The sequence below is a fragment of the Daldinia caldariorum genome (assembly GCF_022478825.1).
Source record: "Daldinia caldariorum strain CBS 122874 unplaced genomic scaffold F4812scaffold_21, whole genome shotgun sequence".
Taxonomy (NCBI): domain Eukaryota; kingdom Fungi; phylum Ascomycota; class Sordariomycetes; order Xylariales; family Hypoxylaceae; genus Daldinia; species Daldinia caldariorum.
The window spans coordinates 132,131-154,440 of NW_025953057.1; the positions used below are offsets into that span (position 1 = coordinate 132,131).

Genomic DNA, 22,310 nt, shown 5'->3' on the forward strand with positions numbered 1-22,310 from the left:
ATGGAAAAAAATATTAATGTATTTTAAATTATATAAAAATAAGTTTTTTTTTATTTTTTTTTATTTTAATTTTACGTACGTATTTATTAATAATTATTTTTATATTATTTGTTTTTTTAAACCGCTTTTAATAATTATATATTAGAAAAAATAAAAAGTATTTTTTTATATATTTTTTTATTATAATTATAATTATAATTTACTTAATTAAGAAATTATTAAGTACGTTTTTTAAATAAGTTATATTATGTTATGTATAATATATTATAAACGGGTATATGTCGAGTGGGATAATTACAAAAGAGGAAAAAGTGTTAAGAAAATGTTAACTCGCTGTATAGTCCCTATATCTAAGACGAAATATAGAGACAATGGTATGATAGACGATAACACTTATCCTTCTCTCTTTCTTCCATCTTAAAAACGGGATTCTACTTTCCTTATATACACAATAGCTGCTTTGCTATGACCTCGTACCATATCGAAACTTCTGATCAAATATGCCGATCGGATCTTTAATAAGGTATTCCGTCAACTTTATAATAGGTTTTTCCCCGGACATCGGTATACCTTATATGTAGCAGCGACCTGTCCGACAGGTCCAGTATCCATCCGTCCGTAACTCTATATCAACATCATCCATATATCCAGATGACTAATAGAGTATCTGACACCTAGCAGCTAATACACACTTTGGTCCCTGACAGTATACGTATAAGTTTATAATTATAAGCTATAAGGTAAGTGTGGGGTAAAGTATAATGTAATATTACTATTTGGGTAGCTGCATATATATTATTTAAAACGGAGGAGCCGCTTAAAACGGGGGAGTTGTTTAAAATGGGAGCGGCGCAAAAAAAACGAGCGGCGCAGGAATTTTGAGAGGCGCACGCGCAGCTCATTCGCTAGGAGCCATGTGGATACAGCTGCGTAATACTTTAAACGTTACAATTAAGAGCCGTTCTTTGAATTGAGTTGGATAAGTACGGCTATATTTATTAAACGGTATGTATGCAGCTACCGTAACCCTATCAGACGCTAATGTTCCAATCACCGATCTGTAAGGTGCACAGGCCGGGTAGGTAACACTAGCCACATAACAATCCCACAACCCTAAATTTGATTGGTTCGGCTAGCGAAATCCTCCTCCTGCCCTCAGTTTCCCACATCAAAGGTCTTCCAATTTTCAATTTCGCAAAGCTAAACAACATCACGACCCCGAACTTTTTTCGACCAACACCCAGACAACAACCCAGTAAGAATCTCCGCCCGAAAACCACTCCATTTCCGTTCGACTACGTAAATAATTCTAACTACGGTTCTCAATTCAGAAATGTCGTCGAAAGGAAAGAAGCCCGCCACCAAGTCGGCCATCGAGCAGGTCGTGACCCGCGAGTACACCATCCACCTCCACAAGAGAGTACGTCCACCGTGCGCCAGAACCGAGCGCCCATCGATGCAGAAATTTTTAATTTTTTTTTACTCGGGAGGAATAACTGAAATGCTGATGGATTTAATAGGTGCATGGTGTAACTTTCAAGAAGCGGGCTCCTCGAGCCATCAAGGAGATCAAGGCGTTTGCGCAGAAGGCTATGGTACGGACATACCTATCATCCACCTCTATTCCACCAATGCAATACAATGCATTGCAACATTGCATTGCACTTCACTGCAGTGCACGACCGAACACGATTCCGATAGAATGTTGATCTGGCTAACCCTATTCTCAGCAAACCTCGGACGTCCGCCTCGACCCCCAACTCAACAAGAAGGTCTGGGAGCAGGGTATCAAGGGTGTTCCGTTCAGACTCCGTATCCGAATCAGCCGAAGACGAAACGACGAGGAGGATGCCAAGGAGAAGCTCTACAGCTACGTTCAAGCCGTCAACGTCAAGAACCCCAAGGGTCTGGTGACGACCGTGGTCGAGGAGTAAGGAAAGGCAAAGGAAAAAAACATTGTTTCGTTGAGATACCGGCTGGGTTCAAGAAGGGCATGGTTTCGGAGTTACCTTCTGGCTTCATGACATTGAGATCAGATTCACTAGTTGATGAATCAAGAACCGTGAACAATTATTTATTTATTTCGTGACCCTTCACGTCTGGATTACTATCAGATTCTCCTGTGGCATTTTTCAGCTGATTGTCCTAAATCACACTGAGCAAGTTACAACGGGTCAGGGCGATATTATTCGTGTGGAAAATTGGGCAATGCTGCCGCACGTCATGATTAAAGGAATTGCTATCGCCAGCCCGGAACCACCTGTAAATGCAATGCGTACGAGAAGCCGGGACAATTGAGCCTCATGGCACCGACCGTGCAAGTGCTAACTCCATTCTCCCATGTTGGTTGACCCTCAACCACCCAGATTTATGAAAGCTCGAGGAATGACAGGTATAATAAATATTCATCTAATCGTCGTCAACATCGCGGTGACGTCCAAGAACTTTCCTCTTGAACTCCTCCGCATCCTTATCCCATAACTCCGCGGCCTCGCCATTTAATGGAGAAGAGCTACAACTGCGTTAGCATAATGAAGACAGCATAAACATAAGCACAGGGGAAGATAACGTACTTGTTCGGTTCCCCGAGCAAACTTTGCAGACTTAATAGAACTGTTTGAACGTTGTATGCAGCGGTCCATTTGTCTTTTAGGATATCTAGGCAAATACGACCCGAGAAGTCTACATTTGGATGGTAGATTGGAGTCTTGAACAGTACTGTCGGCGGAGCATAGGGATAGTTGTTGGGAAAAGAAAAGGACAGCTTAAAGGTAAGACCAGCATATGGAGTGTCGTCAGGGCCCTCAATGGTTGCAGACCAGGACATCAGGTTACCGTCCGCCGACGGGAAAGCAGAAACACCAGGGGCAGGCGAGGTCATCAACTGCATTAACTCTGTTTGTAATCTACGACTTGTCAGTATAGAATATTACTAGCGAGAGCGAATTAGAGGCAATCTCTACGGCATACCTTTTCGTCACACTCTGTGCATCCGGGCCCTTCCTTGTGCCCCCGAGCTTGGCTGCTTGAACACTGCCAGGGGCAGAATTTTGGCTATCTTCTCCTGCGTAGTCCATTTTGACAAGTAATTAAACCTGAGCCGATGATGACACACAATCAGGCGATTTTCCAGGTAGATATTGGAGAATGAGAATGGGAGGAATTTGAATTAAGGCCGAGTCAAGTTACTCGATTCGGCGGGTACCGCAATTGGATGTATTGCGGCAGGGAGAGGGAAGTAGACGAGGTAAATCGAATCGGACTGGAATGCAGTTTGACCGTTAGCGATGAAAGGTCCAAAATACAACCACACCCGATTCATAAAAAAAAAAGGAAAAAAAAAGTTCCAGTAAAAGGCAGAAAGAAACTCGAGGTTGAGGAATGCTGTTATTTACGAACCTCTTTGATACTATGTTTCTTAGGAATTATAATAATAAGGAAAATGACGAGATGAAGATTTCAAGAGAAGAGGAAAAAAAAAAAAAAGTAAGTGAGGCAGGATCTACGAAGCAATTGTGATTTTGTAAACAACGTTGGTCGCTTGTCCCCGCCAGCCAAACTCCTATGGCAACCGCGATTGTCCCTAGATCCCTGTTGGGATAGCGTGGTTAGGTAAGGTAGCGCCGTATCGGGCTTGTGTCACTGTCTGTTGAACCTTGAGAGCCACCAGTAAGGCAGCAGCAGCGTTTTTGGCCATGACGACAGGGGTTTTAATGGCCTCTTCGGCCTCTGCGGGGTGTATTACCCGCTAAACAGCCCTTCTCAACCAATAAGATCTGGTATTCGCGCGATAATCTCAAACAAAAACATCTAAACACTCTTGACTCAACCTTTAATTAGTATTTCAACGCGACAAGACGCGTTTATGAATTTATCATGGTATGTTTTTTTTTCTCTGCCAATTTCACTGTTTTTCAAGTTTGGATACCAATTTGTTGGCGAATATCATTTCTTGTTGTTGCATTGGCAATCCATATTGGATGTTCCAGTCTCTACATGTTCATGTAGGATTCGCTAGGCGATTTATACGTCTGGTTCCATCTCAACAAATCATATCGTCAAAAAAAAGTGATCAAAAAAAAGACTTTACTTGACTAAATAAAATGATACCTCAGTCTCAATTAGATCCTCTACCGGATGATCTTCCCTTCCGATTCATATCGAAGACGATTGGAAGAGGAGCATATGCATCGTGAGTTTCACTTACAACTCATACTTGCACCATTTACACCACTTACACCACTTACACTTACACGTGCATCATCTTATACCGCAGTCTCCACTCTATCCCGATTTGCTACTAACTTATACCCCAGAATCAAAAAGGCAATACCTTTAGATGCGCAGTCACCGGTCTTTGCTGTTAAGTTGATTCACAAGGGTTACGCAGTTAAACATGGCCGCATCTCAGCGAAACAGATTGCTATGGAGGTGTCCTTACATTCTCATATCGGCCAACACCCGAATATCATTGAATGGTTTGCGACAGGAGAAGACCACATTTGGAGATGGATAGCGATGGAGTATGCCGAGGGAGGTGACCTCTTCGACAAGATTGAAGCAGACGTGGGTGTCACGGAGGATATTGCCCAGGTCTATTTCTATCAACTCATCAGTGGCGTGAGCTTCATGCATTCCAAGGGAGTGGCGCATCGAGATCTAAAGCCGGAAAACATATTAATGTCAGAAAATGGCAACTTGAAGCTGGCAGACTTCGGCATGGCCACTATGTTCGAATACAAGGGCCAAAGAAAGCTCAGCACAACAATGTGCGGTAGTCCGCCGTACGTTGCCCCGGAGGTGTTGGCGTGCGGCCGAGTAGATAAGAAATCTAGTGAAGTTACTAAATACTCGGCCGAGCTGGTGGATATCTGGTCGTGCGGTGTCATCCTGTTCGTCCTCCTCGTGGGAAACACGCCGTGGGATGAGCCAACCTCGCAAAGTTGGGAATACCTAGAGTACAAGAAGACGAATGGTCGCAGTACAGACAGCTTATGGGAAAGAATACCTGCAGAGGCCCACTCACTGCTCAGGGGTATGATGAGTATCGAGCCCAAAAAGCGATTCTCGTTTGCTCAGATACGCCAACATCCTTGGTATACTCGCCATAACAAATTTCTTGCCGCAGATGGCCAGATCAATGATCCTATAAATCTAGCAACGAAGATGCTCGAGAACCTGCATATAGATTTCAGTCAGCAGGCTCCCTCGTCGCAACATGAGTCACAATCACACGATTCTGTGGATACAGACGGCGGCTCATCTCACAAGATATCTTCGACGCAACCAGAAACGCCAATTAGTGATATTCTATTCGACTGGGAGAGGCCAGCAATCCGTGCCTTAGCCATATCGTCTACACAACCCGTCTCCCCAGCAGACGCAGCATTACCAACGCAGTCTAGTAAATTCTTCGATGCTCTAGCTGAAGAACCCTCCATGAGCCAGTTCTCGCAAACGCGCGGGGTGCTGCTCAGTCTAACACAGAACGCACAGCGTTTCAAGGATATCATCCCCACGCATTCATTTACCCGCTTCTTCTCGCACATGCCACCGCAGCTGCTCGTCCAGATGCTGAGCGACGCACTACACAACCTCAACGTCCCGCTTCCGTCGGGGCCGCCATATGTTGGCCAGGGCGATCACGTGTCGACCTTCAAAGTCCGGACGGTAGACGGTCGCAAGCAAGGGCTCCACGGGGAGATCCTGGTCGACAAGTACTACCTGCCGGAGTCGCAGGAGCTGCTGGAAGTGCGGTTCGTCAAGCTCAAGGGCGACCCGCTCGAGTGGAGGCGCTTCTTCAAGAAGATTGTGCTGCTGTGCAAGGACGGCGTGTACAAGCCGGAGGACTAGAGGGACCCGCCAGTTCATCCATGTATCTGATTCGAGGGGTTTATATAAATAATAGGACAGGAAAGGGGGAAGGGGGGAAAAGGGGGGAATAATATCCGGAGTAGTTAGGTATGCTATGAGGTAACTATGTATTTTCTTTTTCGCGCATGGGTTACGGAGATATCGCATACGGAGCTTGTGTTAGGAAGCTTGCTTAATGATAGACTCAGCTTAGGTATAGCTTTTGTTTGCTACGGCTAGATAAGACGTAATGCTATTGTACTCTTATAAGCTCGCTTGGATGCTGAGTAAATCAGTTTAAGTTCTACTTGGTGGGTGGCTGGGAACCCGACACCTTGTCTTGCCACCTTAGAATTGACAACCAAAAGCAGTTTCCATCCTAACCACTATCTACCGTGTCTGTATCTTTGATTAGCGACATCCTTCAAGAGCCATCTTACCCATCTTTCGGAGCAAATAGTAGATGGGACTCCGTGATCTATGTGAGGCTACACGAAGTATGTATTACGGACCCGGACCCGGACTTTAAGATATTACCACGATTAGCTTACGCCGGTGATATATTTCACAGACAAACCCCACCAAAAAACAGAGAATAGGTATGTAGCTTTAAAAAGCTTTATTAGCAGTATCTTCGTTACGCGAAGAACGCATTTATTATCTAGCCGGCCTCTCAACTACCGAAACGTATGTTAACACGCGACCCGCAGGCACGCATTACACGTCTCGTCTCAACGTAGGTTTTCTACCTAGGCCCGAACTAACTGTAAAACACACGCAAACCATTAGGCACCTATCTAATACCTAGGTAGCCGGAACAGACCAGACTTCTTCTTCTTCTTCTTCTCCTCCTCGTCTTTCTTTCTTTCTTTTCTTTCTTTTTTCTTCCCGTCTCTCTTGACCTAGTCCTCCACGCGCTCGTATCCGTCGTGCGGGTATCCGAGCCACCGGTTCCAGAGGCCGCGGACGTGGCGGACGCCGAGGCCGACGAGGGAGCGGGTCGCGGCACGGCCGCGCTGGAACGAGTGCCAGCCGTGCGGGTAGCACCGGTGCCAGGTCGTCTCGTTGGTGTACCGGATCACGCCCGTGTACACCCCGTCCGGGGTGAAGGTCACACGGTCGCGCATGAGGGTGGTTTCGCCGGTGAGGGAGGTCACTGTTAGGGAGGGGAGAGAGGGAGATGTTAGTAAGAAGTGGTGGGTGGTTTGAGAGAAGTAGGAAGAGCGTGAGTAAGTAAGTAGGAATGGGATGGTAAAGGGTAAGGGGGGTAGGAAGGTAGTGAGGCAATATAAGTTAGGGCATATTCATATTTAGAGAAGAAGGGTTTCTTGGTCAAGTGGGACATTTTCATTTTCACTCATAAGGGGTAGATAAGAAGAGATAGTGATAAAGGCAACTTACAAGGTAGATCGTACTCGTGTATGCCGATTGGATACTCCATGATGGAACCAACGGCGCCGCCGCTGGAATTGTCAGGACGCTGGAAGCCTAGGCGGCGAGGCCAAGCGGCACCGAGAGATCGGTCGCCGGACCGCACGTCGGGAGACAGATCGTGCACGGCAGCTTGGATCGCCAACCAGATGTCCCAACGAGAGTAGACGCGGGGTCGTCCGTTGAGAGAAGTGCAGACGACGAATGGCGGGATCTGATTTCCGCCGTTGTCTCGGTTGTAGTCATTCATCATCTGTTCCATCATGGACGGCTGGTAAGCACCAAAGTCTTCGGTGAACGGGTTCGGGCGCGGCATGGGGTCAGCCTCCAGGTCGTCATTGGGAAGCCTCTGGTTCGCCGTGCTAGCGTTGACCGGCTTCGCGGAAACAGGAGCTTCTTCCGAAGAAGTCCTGGTAAGCCGGGAGCGAGCCAACTCAGCAGTCATAGGATACAGGTCATCTGCTGCGCCCATGCAGTCCTGGATGCGATATTATGGTCAGTATTATGTAGGTCTCCAAGACCACGGAAAGATTTATAGTAGGGAGATTATAGGCGAAGGAATCGTATCACGCATCACAACATAGACTCGAAACTTACGTTGTTTCCCATGACGAGAAATTCATAGGCGGTAGGCAACGGCATGTCGGCCGTCGCGGTGCTGACGGGCTCAGTGTGCTCGGGTTGACTCATTGCTCTGGATAGAGGAATGTCCAGCAAAGTGGATGCTAACAAGAGGATAAGTAAAACCTTCGAGAGAAGCATCTTGAAAGAAGATTGTAGAGAAGAATTGCAAAGTAAGTAGGTATCAAAGTGAGTGTTGCAGATCTTCCCTTGGAAGCTTTGGGGGGGAAACAAAAAGGAAGCTTGAAGTTTACCTTGCTCTTGGAAAAATTGTTGCAAACTGGAACAGTCCAAGAGAGGAAGAGAATTTAAGGTAGGAAACAAGTTATTAAATAAAGAAATCTACCTGTAAAAGTTTTTCCTGCGCTTAGTCGCCTCTTGCCCTGGGTAACCTAATAATATGTAGCGACAGCTAGGTACCTGATGCTCCTTCTCTGTTTAATCTAATGTGACTATCTCTTAGAGCTCACATGGGAGCATATGCGGGTCCTAAGACAGTGCTAAAGATCTAGAGGAAGGCATGTGCGGGTCCAGGAAGAGGGCGGGTACTCTCAAGAGTGAATGGATGTTCCGGGAGACCCCCTTGAGGTCTTTTGACCCTAGGCCACGATTTGTATTTACAGTATGGGAGAATGTAGCTAGCTAGCTGGCTACCTAGCTTGACGGAGGGACGACGACAGCAAGATTGTTGACGACTGCCAGATCTCACAACTCACCTCGTCTCTCTATATGTTTGGATGAATAGGCCTATCAGGGACTATCAGGGAATTGTTTTATATTGTCATTAAAGGGGTATCCAAATAACAATTACGAATGTCTGAGGGAGACCTTCATTGTTTTACGGATGCTGCTTGTGATCTTATGTGATAGGAAGAGTGTGTATCTGGTATTAGTTGTTATGGAGAAGGTCACTCGCCGAGACTAGATGATCACACATATTTGGGCTTGTATGCTGGCTTCGTCCACCTTGTACTATATTCCTTGAGTGAAGGTTGTAACTCTTTTATGATTTTCTGGATCACAAGTCAACCTGTATTTTGGGACACTACAGCGGCAGTTGAATGTCGTGTCAGGAAAATATGCTGTAATGTTAAGTATAACTATTACAAATTCCCAATGGTCATGTACGGAACAATAGCAATATCTTGTATAAGGCCGGAATAGCTAAATTTATCAACAGCTTTTTATCATTGCCTCCTATAAGGAATGCCTGTATAGTTGTCTTGGAGCGTATTTGGAGGCTTCATGTAGATATTGTATACTGGAAGCATGTCTAGAAGAAGCGTTAGCAATTTATTAGAGCTAGTTAAATGATCATTAGATTTTGCAATAGGAACTGTGGTAGACAGGAGCGTATAAGTAATGGAAGAGCTTGTAATAGGATAAATTACAAAAGAAATTATAGAAATGAATTGTTGATTATAAGTGACTCTGATATGTATATTAGCATTTCTTTATTTAAAGACAGTCAAAATATGAGGCGCCATGACAACCTAGATTAAGAATTACGGGAGCGTTTTGCTATAAGTAAAAGCCTATTCTGGACGGCAAAATAGGACTGGTAGTATTGATTCTATGAAATATGCTGGACTAGGCTATATGCAAGGACTTACAGTTGGATGTCTCCTTTTTTCCAATTTTTTTCAAAAAGGGGCTAGGAATTGGATGCTTAGTCATATGAGGTCCATAAAAAAGTTTATCGATAATCAAACAGCTACCTGAGCTTTACTATGCTGCTATGTAGAATCTTCCATCAAACCGATACGTCATGCAAAGCTCCAACCATCATCATTTCTATCCTTGCGGTCTGTCGTCTTTGTTTAGTTCTCAAGGTCCAGCACACTAGTTTCATCTGTTCATGCTTGCGTGTGTTATCCGTTTTTTTATTTCTTGTTTCTTTAGTAACCCTTGCGAAGTCAAAGCAACATCGCGCCGACCTCAAAACTAATTCGGCGGGCAAATATTTTTTCTTAACCAAGCTTCGTAGAAAACAGCTGAGCCCCTGAATTAGTCTACGCTGTCGAATGTTCTCTATTAGGAGGTCGGTTTTGAACAGTTCTTGAATTGAACTAGTCAAGCCATACCTAATTTAGCTGAACGAGGATTTATCCTGTAACTCACCAGCATATCTCATCAATTATACATACCTACCTAGATACACATACACATACGCCGAATCCTCAATCCTCAATCCTCAAACCAAGATGACAGCAAAAGGGGAAACTGCTCGCGGGGCATCGGGTCGCTCACCAATGCGCTTTATATCCGTCGATAACGTTCTACAGCATGCTTCCGAAATACCGTCCGGTCAACCGCGTGTTCCCCCACAACGCGGCCCTCGTGTCATTCCCGGTGTACGACGCGTAAATGGAGGCGGTCTTCCTAATCTTGCATCACGCACGGGGCAGCATAACATGCCATCGCGGACCACTAGAATTAGTGAGAAGCTGGTGTTGTTACCCGAGACAGCTGGCGATTTAGAAGGACCCGATGAAGAAGTCGGATCTGGTTTTCGCGAGGACGAGACGAGGCCGTTGAAGGATGAAGAGCTAGACGTTTTGAGGAAACGGGGAGGGCTACGTGGGAAAAGCTATGCCGAACGACTACCCAAGTTTGAAAGAACCGAAAAACTGTCGAGGCTCACTGCCTATTGCACTGCACAGTCCTACAAGATGAAATCGACCTCGGAATTTCTCCGCAAGAAGCACGACGCTAAAACAAAACTCTACGACGATTGCCTCTATACCGTATACCATCTGCCGCTACTACCGGGCGTGGACGGTTGTCGCGTGAGGAGTCGACCGATACTTAAAACCCCCGGCACGGGCAAGACGGTTTTAGATCTCGAAATCGAGCGGAGCGAACGGAGAGATGAGCATATGGGCTATTACGACGAATATTCATTCAATGAACGAAACGGAAGTCCCAGCCACGAAAATGGCAGCTATCAATCTACATCCGATGATAGTGGTAGTGGTCGGGATCCCGAAGGTCACACTTCTCAACAAGACCACCAATCATCGAGTCCTATTAATAGGCTGGCACCCAATGCTAAACAATTTGCTGAGATGTTTGTTTTCTCGTACGGCGTTGTCGTATTTTGGAACTTCACCGAAGCCCAGGAAAAGGCTATTCTAGCCGACATCACGTTTGCTGAGACTGAGAACGGGACACCGTTGGTCTCGCGACCCCTTGACCAGAGCGATGTTGAGACGGAGGAATTCCATTTCGAGTATAACGCGGATGTAAAGAGACCGCGAATATTCAACGATATGATTACATTGCTTCCACGGTCGGATCATATGGTCAAACTGACTATCAGCCACGCTATCGCACAGAGCACCAAACTCTGCTTTTTCGAGGAGCGTATGTCTGAAACTATGCTGAATGCGCAGGATGTGCCGAAGCGACTAGCTCTTACCGGAGAGTTGAACATGACGAGAACCGAGATCGTGAAGATCCTAGGCCGTCTATTCAAGAGTCGTGTTGATATTAACCTCTGTAAGTAAAACAACTGTATCATACCGTTACTGTCTAGTTGGTACTGACCGGCTTCGCTAGCATCCAATATTCTTGATGTACCTAACTTCTTCTGGGACTCGGAACCTACGTTGCATCCGCTTTATGTTGCTATTCGTGAATACTTAGAGATCGATCTGCGCACCAAGGTGCTCAATGAACGATGCCGCGTCTTTCTTGATCTTGCTGAGATATTGTCGGATTCTGTCGCTGACGCGAAAATGAGTGCCATCACGTGGATCATTATTGTTCTCATTATCGTTAGTATCCTCGTTACCGTGACCGAAGTTGCTCTGCGGTTTGGTATCCTCTCCAAGGAGCGAGGCGAGGGCAATGGCGTGTCGAATCCTCAAAACATTCTCGGCGAAGGATGGGTTGCTGTTCGATCTAACGCTACCCTGGAGCAGCTGAGACAATGGGGCGTTAGCCTAAACGAAGAAGAAAAAGCGGCCGTGTGCGGTGCGGATTACATCGGGACTACGTTTGCTGGTATCTAATATTTAACAACATTTCCTTTTGTACCACGCTTGCATTCTAGGACGGCGGAAAACAGGCGCAAGGGGAGTACCGGTTTTGATACCCATGTAAAGGACCTTTGGGCACATATGTCTCTTAGCATTCGAAGTACGTAATTAACAGTATTCTAATAGCCCCCAAACCATTACCAATTTTCTTTTCATGGTCACCATTTAATTAATCACATTCTATGAGTTACCTATAAATCCTGAGACATTTATATGGACGTATGCTACTAATTGGATACCCAGGTATAGCTGTTCCTTCACGGTATCTTTAGCACATCGTCGACGTTGACGACCTGGCCTGTAGCGATGGACCTGTTGGCAGCGATACCAGTTAAAATGGACAAGGCGCCATCGACGTGACTCGCGGCCCGCATGTACTCATCTGTCGTGGGTTCGCCAAATAGATCGTTAAGCAGCACGGTGTCGCCACCGCCGTGAGCACCAACACCATCTTCGATCTCAATCTCTTGTGGCTTCTCGAATAATTTGCGCAGAGTAATTGTGCGCTTCTCTAGCGACCCTTCCGCCGCCTGATCGCCGCCCGAGTTCACATAACTGTTCTCAACAACCTCCATCTCCAGCCGCCCTCCCGTCCCGTTGAAACTCACCCGGAACCCTTCCCACGGCGCGTACGCCGTCAGCGAGTACGTCATCACAGCGCCGTTGCGGTACCGCACCAGCAGGTTCATCGTGTCCTCGATGCTAATGCCATCGCTGAACACGCTCTGGTCCCTGTAATACGCGTCCTCGTGCTCGGCGTCGAGATACATGGCCTTGAGCTGGGGGTGATCTTCGAGGTGCAGCGCAAAGGGGTCCCGCCTCGCGCTGGCGCTCCCGCGCGCGCGCGCGTAGAAATCCGCGGGCGGGACCCCCCGCGCCTCGGCGTTCTCGCGCCCGTAGAACTTGAGGTCGCCCTGGGCGTACACGGTCTGCGGCCGCGTGCGCAGCCAGAAGTTCACCAGGTCGAAGTGGTGCGTGCTCTTGTGCACCAGCAGCCCCCCGCTGTTGCGCTTGTCCCGGTGCCACCGCCGGAAGTAGTCCGCGCCGTGCGCCGTGTTGAGCATCCACTCGAAGTGCACGCTGGTCACGGCCCCGACGGCCCCGGACCGCAGCAGCTCGTACACCTTGGTGTTGTGCGGCGCGTACCGGTAGTTGAATGTCACGCGCACCCGGCGGCCCGGGTTGCGCCCGACGGCGTCAAAGATGGCGCGGCACCGCGCCGCGTCGATCGTCATCGGCTTCTCCGTGACTACGTCGCAGCCCAGGTCCAGCGCCCGCGCGATGTACGCGTCGTGCGTCCGGTCGATCGTCGTCACGACGACCTCGTCCGGCCGCGTCTCCCGCACCATGCGCTCGAAGTCGGCGGCCCGGAACGACGGCACCGCGCCGTGGCCCAGCGCCGCGAGCCGCGCGTTCGCGAAGTCCATCCGCGTCTGGTTTGTGTCGCAGATCCCCACGATGCGCGACGTCTGCGCGTAGTCCCGCGCGATCGCCGTGTAGAAGAATATCGCCCGGCCGCCGGTGCCTACGATGGCGTACTTTTTCCGCGGCGGGCGGGGGGGAGCGGTTACGTCGGCCATTATGGATGGGTGCTTCCGGAAAGGTGCTTTAAACGATAGGTCCCGTAATCTTTAGTGCGCGGAAGTTACAGTTTGAGACGGGAGATTTGGGCTGTAAGTGGATGAGTTCAGCGACGATCCGCTAGACAAGCACGAAGTATGGTAGGTATCTCTTGAGGAATTGCTATTCACAACGCCTTTCCTGGTCTTTTTAGACTGGGCGGCTTGATGTCTTACAAGAGAGGGGATGGGTGTCTATCACTTAGGTATTTTACTTGGCAGTTTACTTGGGGCCGTTATCGCTGTCGGGAAAATACACTGCGAAGTATACGGCTCCCGAGTTGGAGAAGGTTGGAGTAATGCTTCCACTACTCTCAAATGACCAAGGAGCTTATAGCTGGCTACCTCTGTCGTATGAGTTTTCACAAGGCGGATATAACCGGTCTAGCTTAAGAAGGAATGCCGTCTAGCGAGCAAAGTACTCTCTTCCCACATGGCTTCTTTTTTTTTCTTTGAAAAAAGGGGACAAGGGTGCTAGGTTAGTCTTCTTCTAGACGTGGTCATCGCGATTCGTCACTGTCTCTTGTTGGTCTCCAGTATATCTGCCGAAGAATATGAATGGGATGTAGCGGGGGTTATCCATCAGCTGGGTTTCTCTTTTTAGCCATAGTCTGGGTTTTGTCTCCGCCTCCACTGGAACTCGCGATGCGGGGGATCTTGGGGTCGAACTAATGCGACCATGGAAAACGCTCCAAGGACGCGTTATTCGTTTTCATTCTCGGTTACCTCTAGTGTAATCCTTTCAAGGAAGCCTTGGTTCTGATATCTACCTGTCGAAAACAGGGCGACACCTGTCTGATCCGAGTAAACCTTCTTGACAGCTATCATGGCGCATAGATACAAGGTAGGTAGATAGGGCTTGATTCTGACGAAGACCAGCTACAGCTTATTGCTTACACGTGGGATCTTATATTTCCACCAATAGCGGGCTGTACCGACCCTTATTATATTTATCGTTTAACATTCGCCATTTTGATATTCATCTCGCTGTTTTATTTCAGTATTCTCTATCGATGAGGCTGTCGTATGTAATATCGGCCTTTATATGTAGCTGCCAGCATCTTTGTAGGTTTCCGTGTACGTTAGATTGAGGTGCTATGACATCTGGTCCACAACCCGGGATAGATATTGACGTCAACCCGATGAAAGCAGTAGATAGCATGTAGTCGGCGTACAGAAGGACGGCACGTGGGGGTATGTAGGTATCCCGGCATCGCTTACAGGCCCAGCCTGTCCGATGTTCCTATACCATGCACCTCCGCAACCCCAACCTGCCTTCTTCCCAGGCGTTTGGAACCACTCTGTATATAAGGGGAGTTATGCTTGACTAGCACCCCTGTCTGGGAAGTGATCATCAGCTTTTAAACCCAGCTATATTCCCCTCTTTTGATTTCCTTGCCTGGTATTTCTTCATGTATATACTGGCTCGTTAAGTTCTCCTAGTTATTCGACCAAGACAATATGGTGGACGACCGGCCGATCCAAGCTTCGGCGACAACGGATGCTACCGACGCCATAACGCCAGCGGCACAGTCGGCTGCGCGCGCTCCGGTTGTCAGCTCGAAAGCAGACAGAGCAGCTCAGTTTATCGCCGAGCATGGCGAGGTCACTTTCACGTACGAGGAGGAGCGCAAAGTCCTACGCCGTATTGACTTGCGGATCCTCCCCTTGATCCTCGGCGCCTACTTCTTCCAGCAGCTGGACAAGTCCTCGCTCTCGTACGTTTCGATCTTCGGCATCATGGAAGACGCCCATCTGAAGTCCATCGAGTATTCCTGGCTTGGGTCCGTCCTGTACCTCGCGCAGCTCATCTTCCAACCCCTTGCGGCTTTTCTGCTGGTGAAGCTTCCCACTGGAAAGGTTGTCGGTACGGCGGTTGTCTGTTGGGTGAGTGATTGGGGACTTTTACTTCTCTTATGTTACCTACTGCGTTTATGCTAAATATCTGTTGTCTGCAGGGCGCATGTGCGGCGATTATGGCGGCATGCACCAATTTCGGCTCGCTCCTCGCCATGCGTTTCCTCCTCGGCTCGTTCGAAGCTATGATCGCTCCGTCGTGCTTAGCCGTCACGCAGATGTGGTGGAGGCGATCCGAGCAGACGCTCCGAGCTTCGTACTGGAACGCGATGAACGGCGTCACGTTCATCGTTGGCAGTTTGGTAACGTATGGTCTCGGCCATGTCGTCAGCACCAAGATCTATCGCTACCAAAGTATTTTTATCTTCTGTGGTGTTCTCACCGTCCTTTTTGGAATCTCCTTCCTTGTGTTCATGCCGGACTCGCCTATGGAGGCCAAGTACCTGAGTGAGCGCGAGCGTAGTATTGCTGTTGAGCGGCTGCGCGCTAATCAGATGGGCGTCGCGAGTCGGCAGTGGAAGTGGGATCATGTTATCGAGACGTTCACAGACTTGAAGACTCTATTGTGGTTCATTCTCATCGTCGCCATCTCAATTGCCAGTGGTGGAATTAGTACCTTTGGAAATCTTATCCTCAAGGACTTCGGCTTTACTAACTTCGACGCGATCCTCTTTAGCATGCCGACGGGAGCTATTCAAGTTGCTATCATCATCGGATCGGCCTGGGTTGCTACCAGGATTAGTCGCAAGGGGGTTGTGATCACGGGGATTAGTTGTCTCCCGACGATTGGATCAATCCTCATGTTGACGGTGCCCCGAAACGGGAAGAACAAAGGAGTTCTCCTGCTGGGCTATTATCTCGTCCAGTGCTTAGGGGCCATTACCCCTATGGTCTATGCCTGGTCGGCTCAGAATACAGGGGGAGACACCAAAAAGAAGACTAGTTCGGCAATGATGTTCATGGGAATGTGCACAGGTCAGTAAGGCGAACAAAGCTTTCGGCTCCTAGCTCTTTCAGCTTAAGCGAAGTGTCTTTACCGTCGGAATTACTTTGTTACATTATCTAACTCTCAATTAGGGAATGTTATTGGACCCCTTTTGTACAACACAAAGGATGCCCCCTTGTACCGCCCCGGTCTTATCGCCAACCTGGTCATGTTTGTCACAGTTGGCGTTCTTGGATTGTAAGCCACTATGATCCCCTCTCCCCTCTCTCAGAGATTGATTGTACTAACTAATGAGGTAGGCTCATTCCAATGTACCTCATGCTACTGAATAGGCGGCACACTAAGAGGAGAGAAGAGCTGGGGAAACAAAGCAATATCATCGACGAATCTATGGTGCGAAGGAAGGATATGCAAGGGAGCAAAACTCTCGAAATTGAGCAGAACGAGCAGGTAATTAGGAACATCGAGGAGGATAACGGCCTGAATGATCTTCCGGATCTGAAAAATGAGGACTTCATTTATGTGTATTAAATCTGCTGGAGATGACTACATACCTGATGGAGATATACCTACCTACGTACCTACGCAGTAATGTTTAGATCCTTCATATGATTTAGCCTTCTGGAGTGAGTGAAAGGGGAAGAAGATGGGGTTCGCAATTGACCCTTTGACATGTTGCATTGAAAATACAATACATAACCTTTTGATGGTGTTCTATCCACGGTAGTCAATGATTATCGCTTACCAACAAGGCCCCCTTTGTCTAGGAAGGTATTTATAAAACCTATTAACAATTATAGTTGAGCGTTAACTCTTAAAGAGAGAACAAAAGGACAACAAGCAACTTTGTATAGGTATAATCCAATTGTATCCAAACATTTCTTTATATTAACCCACAAAGATGCGACTCCTAAATTCGAGTATATCTTATGCCCATACCTCGAAGAGGACACGAGAATACGCCATAGCCTTTCCCGAAACACATTCATTATAACATTCGCAGTATACCAGATTAGACCGCGTGGCAGGCACCACCTTATATATACTAAGGACTTCTCATCTCATTTTAATATTAACACAGCTCACTCAAGCTACAATTCGAAAAGAAGAAAAATACTTACTTCAACTATAAACCGGCTGGTGTACGGTCTTTGTACATATACGCAGAAGATACGTTTTAGTTATACATATAAAAGGAGGAAAACTGAAATAAGCAAAGATGTGTCACGTCCACCTAATACACAAATACGACTGCGGCCACCAGGAGATCTCCCCCGGTACGCAGAAGAGCAGCTTGTGCTTGTTCGACCGGGGGGTATGCAACGCGTCGGACCTGGGGCGGTACCGGGTGTGCCACGTCACGTTAAACAAGTACTGCACGCGGTGCCAGCCCGTGGCCAACAGCATGAGGATGCACGGGGGGCAGTGGAAGAAGGGGGCGGCGGGGCCCGCTGCGACGGTCAACGAGAGGAACAAGCAGCGGAAGCTCGAGAGGGACCTGAAGGCCCAGGCGAAGATGCCGATGCACCTGGACAACGTCGGGCGCGCGCGCCAGCTCAACCTCATGGCCACGCGCAACCTGGAGAAGGTGCTCGAGCGCGAGGACACCTATACCTCCCAGGTCTACGCCGACATCGTCAGGTATATCGCGTCCCTGCCGCGCTGGCTCGACCGCAGGGCCCTGGTAGAGTCGATGCAGCCTTGGTTCGCGCAGCTGTTCGACGAAGATCTGCAGCTTAGCCTGCGTCCTACGCTCAGGTTTATATTTTGCGAAGACATGTTGGATGACTTGATGGTCTGGACGGCTAGAGACGTACGACTAGAGTCTTGAAGGCGTTCTTAGTTATAGTTATGCTTGTTGATGGAAGATATGAGTATATGTAGAAGCAGGGGCACTGGCATAGGCGGTGGATAACATAATTGGGATAGCATAGGAGTTAACTAGGTATTATTATTCTACGGATATAACATAATAATCTATCATATTGATACATTTTTTTGGTTATCTGATGTCTAGATCTTACTGTGAAAGGGCGACTTGATTGAAACTGAATGTCTGGGTTATGCGACAGGTAACTGTGGTATATTAAACGATCCCTTTGCATAGATGCCCAACTAAGGTACGTAATAACAGAGCAGATGCAATTTCCTCAGAGAAACATAACTCTGTGACGTGTTTGAATATCATACACATATGTTCAAAAAGTGTCAGGTTCTGGAAAGTCATTATACACAACGTCTTGGATCCGACCAATACTAATCTACCTCATATTAACCTAGTATAAGTGAGAGTGGGTTCAACTTCGTAAAATCAATGAAATGCGTTTGCAACCTAGTTTAACAACTGTGCAGACAGTAATTAAGGTGATACCATGAAAAGCTACCTTAGGTAGGTAGGTATACATATTATTGTGTGATGGGAATTGCCGCGTACAAAAACAGGATTATAAGATCCAAGAAACCGTACAAACGTGTATATAAGCTTAGGTATTCTATTCGACTGTCTGATCAAAGACTTGGCGGAACAATGTCGCGAACGCGATAACTAACGAGATGGAGCCAGACAAATTTATTTGGATTTTCTATTTCGAGAACTATGCTTTTCAAAGTTCTGCACCAAAAATACCTAGGTATGCATAAAAAACTATCGAAAGCGTAACAATCAATTAGAGAATTGACCATTTGTTGTCTGCTTTGTGCCAGAACAATTTTTGAATTAACAAGCAACATCCGGATGCATCCTGTTTAACTTGAACAAAGGGCAATCCCAAAGTATATAGGTATGCATGTACCCTCGCATGGCATCAACCGCTTGCAGAAAGGAAAGCTAACCAGATTAACAAAACAAAGAAAGCACAAATTTTAAGCAAGCATATTATATTATATGCATTGAGAAAACTGCTGACCCAGTACGGATAATCATATACACCCTACCTTACCCTACCCTACCCTACGTCCGCTAAATTGAAGTTATCACGACTAAGAAAGCAAAAGGTTATTACGAAAAGATAGGGAAAAAAAGACAACCTGGAAATAAGGCTGAAAAGAAATCAAAAATGGCCGCAAGAGACGGAACCGGCCGTGGCGGTCCTGCTACCCGTTCTAGAACTGCAGTACCAGCAGGACCAGCAGGACCAGCAGCTGACGCCGCTCCGGTACCGAAAGTAGAGTTGCCGAGAACCAGCATATTTAGTGTTGAACCGCAGAGGAACGGGAGGATATGGCATGGCACTGCGAAACAAGGGCGTTGGCCTAATAAGAGAAGGACAACGGGTTTCCCCGAGGGGTGGCAGGATAACGAGCAGTTAGTACGGCATTTGGATGCTCTCGAAATAATCCGTGAGTACCTACCTACCTATACACCACTTGATGTGAAGGTTATTTTGCTAACGACCAATAACCAAAAACCAGAGGCTACCAGAACCATGATGGTAACCCCGAGCTGTCTAGACGTCACCCTGGGGCAGTTCCAGACATACCTAGCACCCGTTATTGCCGAAGACGTCAACATCGTGTCAGCGTGCGAAGTAGCTCGCATGGGAGAGGAGGTATTTTGCTGTTCTGAGGATAAGTTTAATACCTGGCTGCGGGATGAATTCGACAAAAAAGACGAACTGAAGCGGACTCTGCAGGGCATACTTCGGAAGCCGTACACCTTCTGGCCGATAGACGCTTGTAACAAGGGCCCACATCGCTGGGTGGTGGCTGTAATCTACTTGAGGCAGAGCTGGGAAGCGACCGAGGACGTGGAAGAAACTTACGACATGCTCCACGAAATTGCCGTCATAGACCCTCAGTCGCATTTGGACGAGCAAAGAACGGCGGACAATGTCGTACTTCCTAGAGTAATTAGCATCTTGGAGATGCTAGGAGTTGAGAATTACAAGGAAATTAAACTGCCTATCGACGTATGGGTCCCTCCCTTGCATGAACCCGACGAAGAGCGCGGAACCGCAGGCGGCACCTGGAGCTCTGGCCTGCGCGTCTTCAGCATCATCAGGGAGATAATCGACCGCATGACGTGGTGCTACAGCAAGCGACCCAAGCGATACGACCACGAAGCTCTGTGGGGGGATCTCAGCGGCTATTTCAATCCCGACCGCGTGCGAACCGAGATGATGGGTCTAGCCGCCATGGCCTGCCACAGGGTTCTCGGATACATAACACGAGTGGGAATAGAGCCCATCAGGCATTATTACTACGGAGAGCTCGAGGTACTTGTAAAGAGTCTGGAACCTGGAAAGCACCCGAGGCACTGGAATTCAAGCGATCCCGGGTATGACGAGAAGAGCCAATATCGGCAGTGGTCTGAGGAGGAAATCCAAGAACGTCTCGTGCAAGCTGGTCGTGTACGCGGCGAGGATGGAAACGAAAGCCAAGTGGGTGGATCGGACGATGACGAAGAGGATGACGATGACCAGGGAGGCTATGATGATGATCAGGGCGGCGATGATGATAATCAGGGAGGTGGTGATGGTGATAAGGATGGCGACGATTCCACGGGAGTTGACCGGGGAGGCGATGATGGCCCCGACGAAGATGACGACGGTAGTGGCGGCGATGGAACGTTTGATACTACCGGTACTGGTACTGGCGTTGGTGATTCTACTCAGGATCCCTCTGGAGATACTACAGGTGATGTATCCGGGGAGACCACTGGGGAACCGTCCGGAGGGACTACGGATGATGCAGCCGGCCCCCTCTCACCAATAAAAGAGCAGACGGAACCTTTCACGGACCAGCCCGGAGACACTTCTACCCCCGACCGTCCTATCACGCATGAAGATACCCTAAGGGAGCGTGACGCGCTAGGGGAGACATATAGCAGCCCTGTTGTTCCACCCGGTTCCGCCAAAGATTCCTCCGTCGTAAGCCCCCTAGATGACGACGGCACGATCATAAAAGGCACAGGCCGGGGCAGATCGGATGGCGGCGGGACAAGGTACGTGCACTATCACGGCACGCCGACTCCCGTGCCCCACGGTCAGGATGTCCCCGGCCCGAGCTCTTCCACCGACCACGACGCGAGCGAGAGCATCCCGCAGGACTCGCAACTTCCAGACTACGAGTCGTCGTCCGACAACTCCGACATCGAGTTGGCTCGCAAGAGGAAGGCGGGCGAGACGCCGGGGCCCGATAAAAAGAGAGCCAGGACGTAAAGAGAGGACGGAAGCGGAAATGGGTTTCCCCGAGCTCTTGGATGGGGATTGACGTGATCACGACGCCGAGTTCTACAGGTTATTATCGTTACTCCAGGTATAGGAGCGAATAAAGGGGAGGGAGGGATTAGGCATGAGCTCAGGTTGATTCGATTGAGCTTTTTTTTTAAAAAAATGTAACTTTAGTTATATTCAACCCAGTACATACATAGGCGGAGCCATGGATGTTTCTATTCGCCTCTTTTTGTTATTTGCAATCGAGGGAGTTGAGGTTTTTTTTTAGCAGGTATTAGTTATACCAAATACGAAAGTTGAAATAACTTCAACGTTGCTGACCCGCATGCACCTCGATGGACCCTATGGATACCCCCTATACCATTAAGGTATGTGTATGAGATGCGCTTAGTAATTATGCAATCTTATGATGATACTACCTAGGTAAGTACTTGCTCAATTGTTGAGGAAGTGCTCTTACCTTAGACTAAGTGCGTTCTTTGGCTGTTATAGTTCGCGCCTGCCTCCTCAGAGAAAAATATCACTTGTGTCGGCGGCGTTTGTGGAACATGTTGTATGAGTAATTTGCTCAAATGGAAATTTGGAAGCTACTCTGGGCAAGTTTATTACATACGCTCCTCCCTAAGCCACGCGCACCTGCGCTCTAGGTACGTATAAGAGAAATGTATAACCTGGAACCAATTCATTCTTTCGTCTGCAACCGGGTTTCATATCTTCTCTTCCATTCAGTTTAGTCAATCTCCTTTTCAATCTTCCATTATCCCTT

General features: G+C 47.9%; 9 protein-coding genes across 9 annotated transcripts; 6 read left to right on the plus strand and 3 right to left on the minus strand.

Moving 5' to 3' along the window:
* Positions 1–1,333: 1,333 nt before the first annotated feature.
* F4812DRAFT_453048 (ribosomal protein L31e) lies at positions 1,334–1,934 on the plus strand (the record flags this gene model as incomplete). The annotated part of the gene is made up of 3 exons (XM_047936430.1): positions 1,334–1,420; positions 1,521–1,595; positions 1,731–1,934. The coding sequence occupies 3 exons, from the start codon at positions 1,334–1,336 to the stop codon at positions 1,932–1,934; spliced, it is 366 nt and encodes a 121-aa protein (XP_047786474.1).
* Positions 1,935–2,409: 475 nt separating this feature from the next.
* F4812DRAFT_462909 (ubiquitin-conjugating enzyme) lies at positions 2,410–3,077 on the minus strand (the record flags this gene model as incomplete). Its single annotated transcript, XM_047938116.1, has 3 exons — positions 2,410–2,512; positions 2,574–2,906; positions 2,971–3,077. The coding sequence occupies 3 exons, from the start codon at positions 3,075–3,077 to the stop codon at positions 2,410–2,412; spliced, it is 543 nt and encodes a 180-aa protein (XP_047786475.1).
* A 698-nt stretch (positions 3,078–3,775) lies between these two features.
* On the plus strand, positions 3,776–5,917 carry F4812DRAFT_443645 (Pkinase-domain-containing protein). The gene is made up of 2 exons (XM_047935416.1): positions 3,776–4,192; positions 4,317–5,917. The coding sequence occupies exons 1-2, from the start codon at positions 4,104–4,106 to the stop codon at positions 5,851–5,853; spliced, it is 1,626 nt and encodes a 541-aa protein (XP_047786476.1). The 5' UTR covers positions 3,776–4,103; the 3' UTR covers positions 5,854–5,917.
* An 838-nt stretch (positions 5,918–6,755) lies between these two features.
* Positions 6,756–8,046, minus strand: F4812DRAFT_462911 (uncharacterized protein; the record flags this gene model as incomplete). Its single annotated transcript, XM_047938117.1, has 3 exons — positions 6,756–7,009; positions 7,255–7,762; positions 7,882–8,046. The coding sequence occupies 3 exons, from the start codon at positions 8,044–8,046 to the stop codon at positions 6,756–6,758; spliced, it is 927 nt and encodes a 308-aa protein (XP_047786477.1).
* A 1,884-nt stretch (positions 8,047–9,930) lies between these two features.
* F4812DRAFT_214472 (DUF155-domain-containing protein) lies at positions 9,931–12,063 on the plus strand. The gene is made up of 2 exons (XM_047930377.1): positions 9,931–11,406; positions 11,467–12,063. The coding sequence occupies exons 1-2, from the start codon at positions 10,110–10,112 to the stop codon at positions 11,919–11,921; spliced, it is 1,752 nt and encodes a 583-aa protein (XP_047786478.1). The 5' UTR covers positions 9,931–10,109; the 3' UTR covers positions 11,922–12,063.
* On the minus strand, positions 11,810–14,046 carry F4812DRAFT_214467 (NAD(P)-binding protein). The gene has a single exon (XM_047930376.1). The coding sequence runs from the start codon at positions 13,526–13,528 to the stop codon at positions 12,206–12,208; it is 1,323 nt and encodes a 440-aa protein (XP_047786479.1). The 5' UTR covers positions 13,529–14,046; the 3' UTR covers positions 11,810–12,205.
* Positions 14,047–15,028: 982 nt separating this feature from the next.
* Positions 15,029–17,474, plus strand: F4812DRAFT_468116 (MFS general substrate transporter; the record flags this gene model as incomplete). Its single annotated transcript, XM_047938740.1, has 4 exons — positions 15,029–15,454; positions 15,526–16,399; positions 16,502–16,607; positions 16,670–17,474. 4 exons carry the CDS (start codon positions 15,029–15,031, stop codon positions 16,899–16,901), a joined length of 1,638 nt encoding a protein of 545 aa, XP_047786480.1. The 3' UTR covers positions 16,902–17,474.
* F4812DRAFT_214668 (uncharacterized protein) lies at positions 17,223–18,360 on the plus strand. Its single transcript, XM_047930378.1, has 2 exons — positions 17,223–17,224; positions 17,272–18,360. The coding sequence occupies exon 2, from the start codon at positions 17,590–17,592 to the stop codon at positions 18,199–18,201; it is 612 nt and encodes a 203-aa protein (XP_047786481.1). The 5' UTR covers positions 17,223–17,224; positions 17,272–17,589; the 3' UTR covers positions 18,202–18,360.
* A 567-nt stretch (positions 18,361–18,927) lies between these two features.
* Positions 18,928–21,870, plus strand: F4812DRAFT_443650 (uncharacterized protein). The gene is made up of 2 exons (XM_047935417.1): positions 18,928–19,709; positions 19,782–21,870. The coding sequence occupies exons 1-2, from the start codon at positions 19,427–19,429 to the stop codon at positions 21,527–21,529; spliced, it is 2,031 nt and encodes a 676-aa protein (XP_047786482.1). The 5' UTR covers positions 18,928–19,426; the 3' UTR covers positions 21,530–21,870.
* Positions 21,871–22,310: the final 440 nt, after the last annotated feature.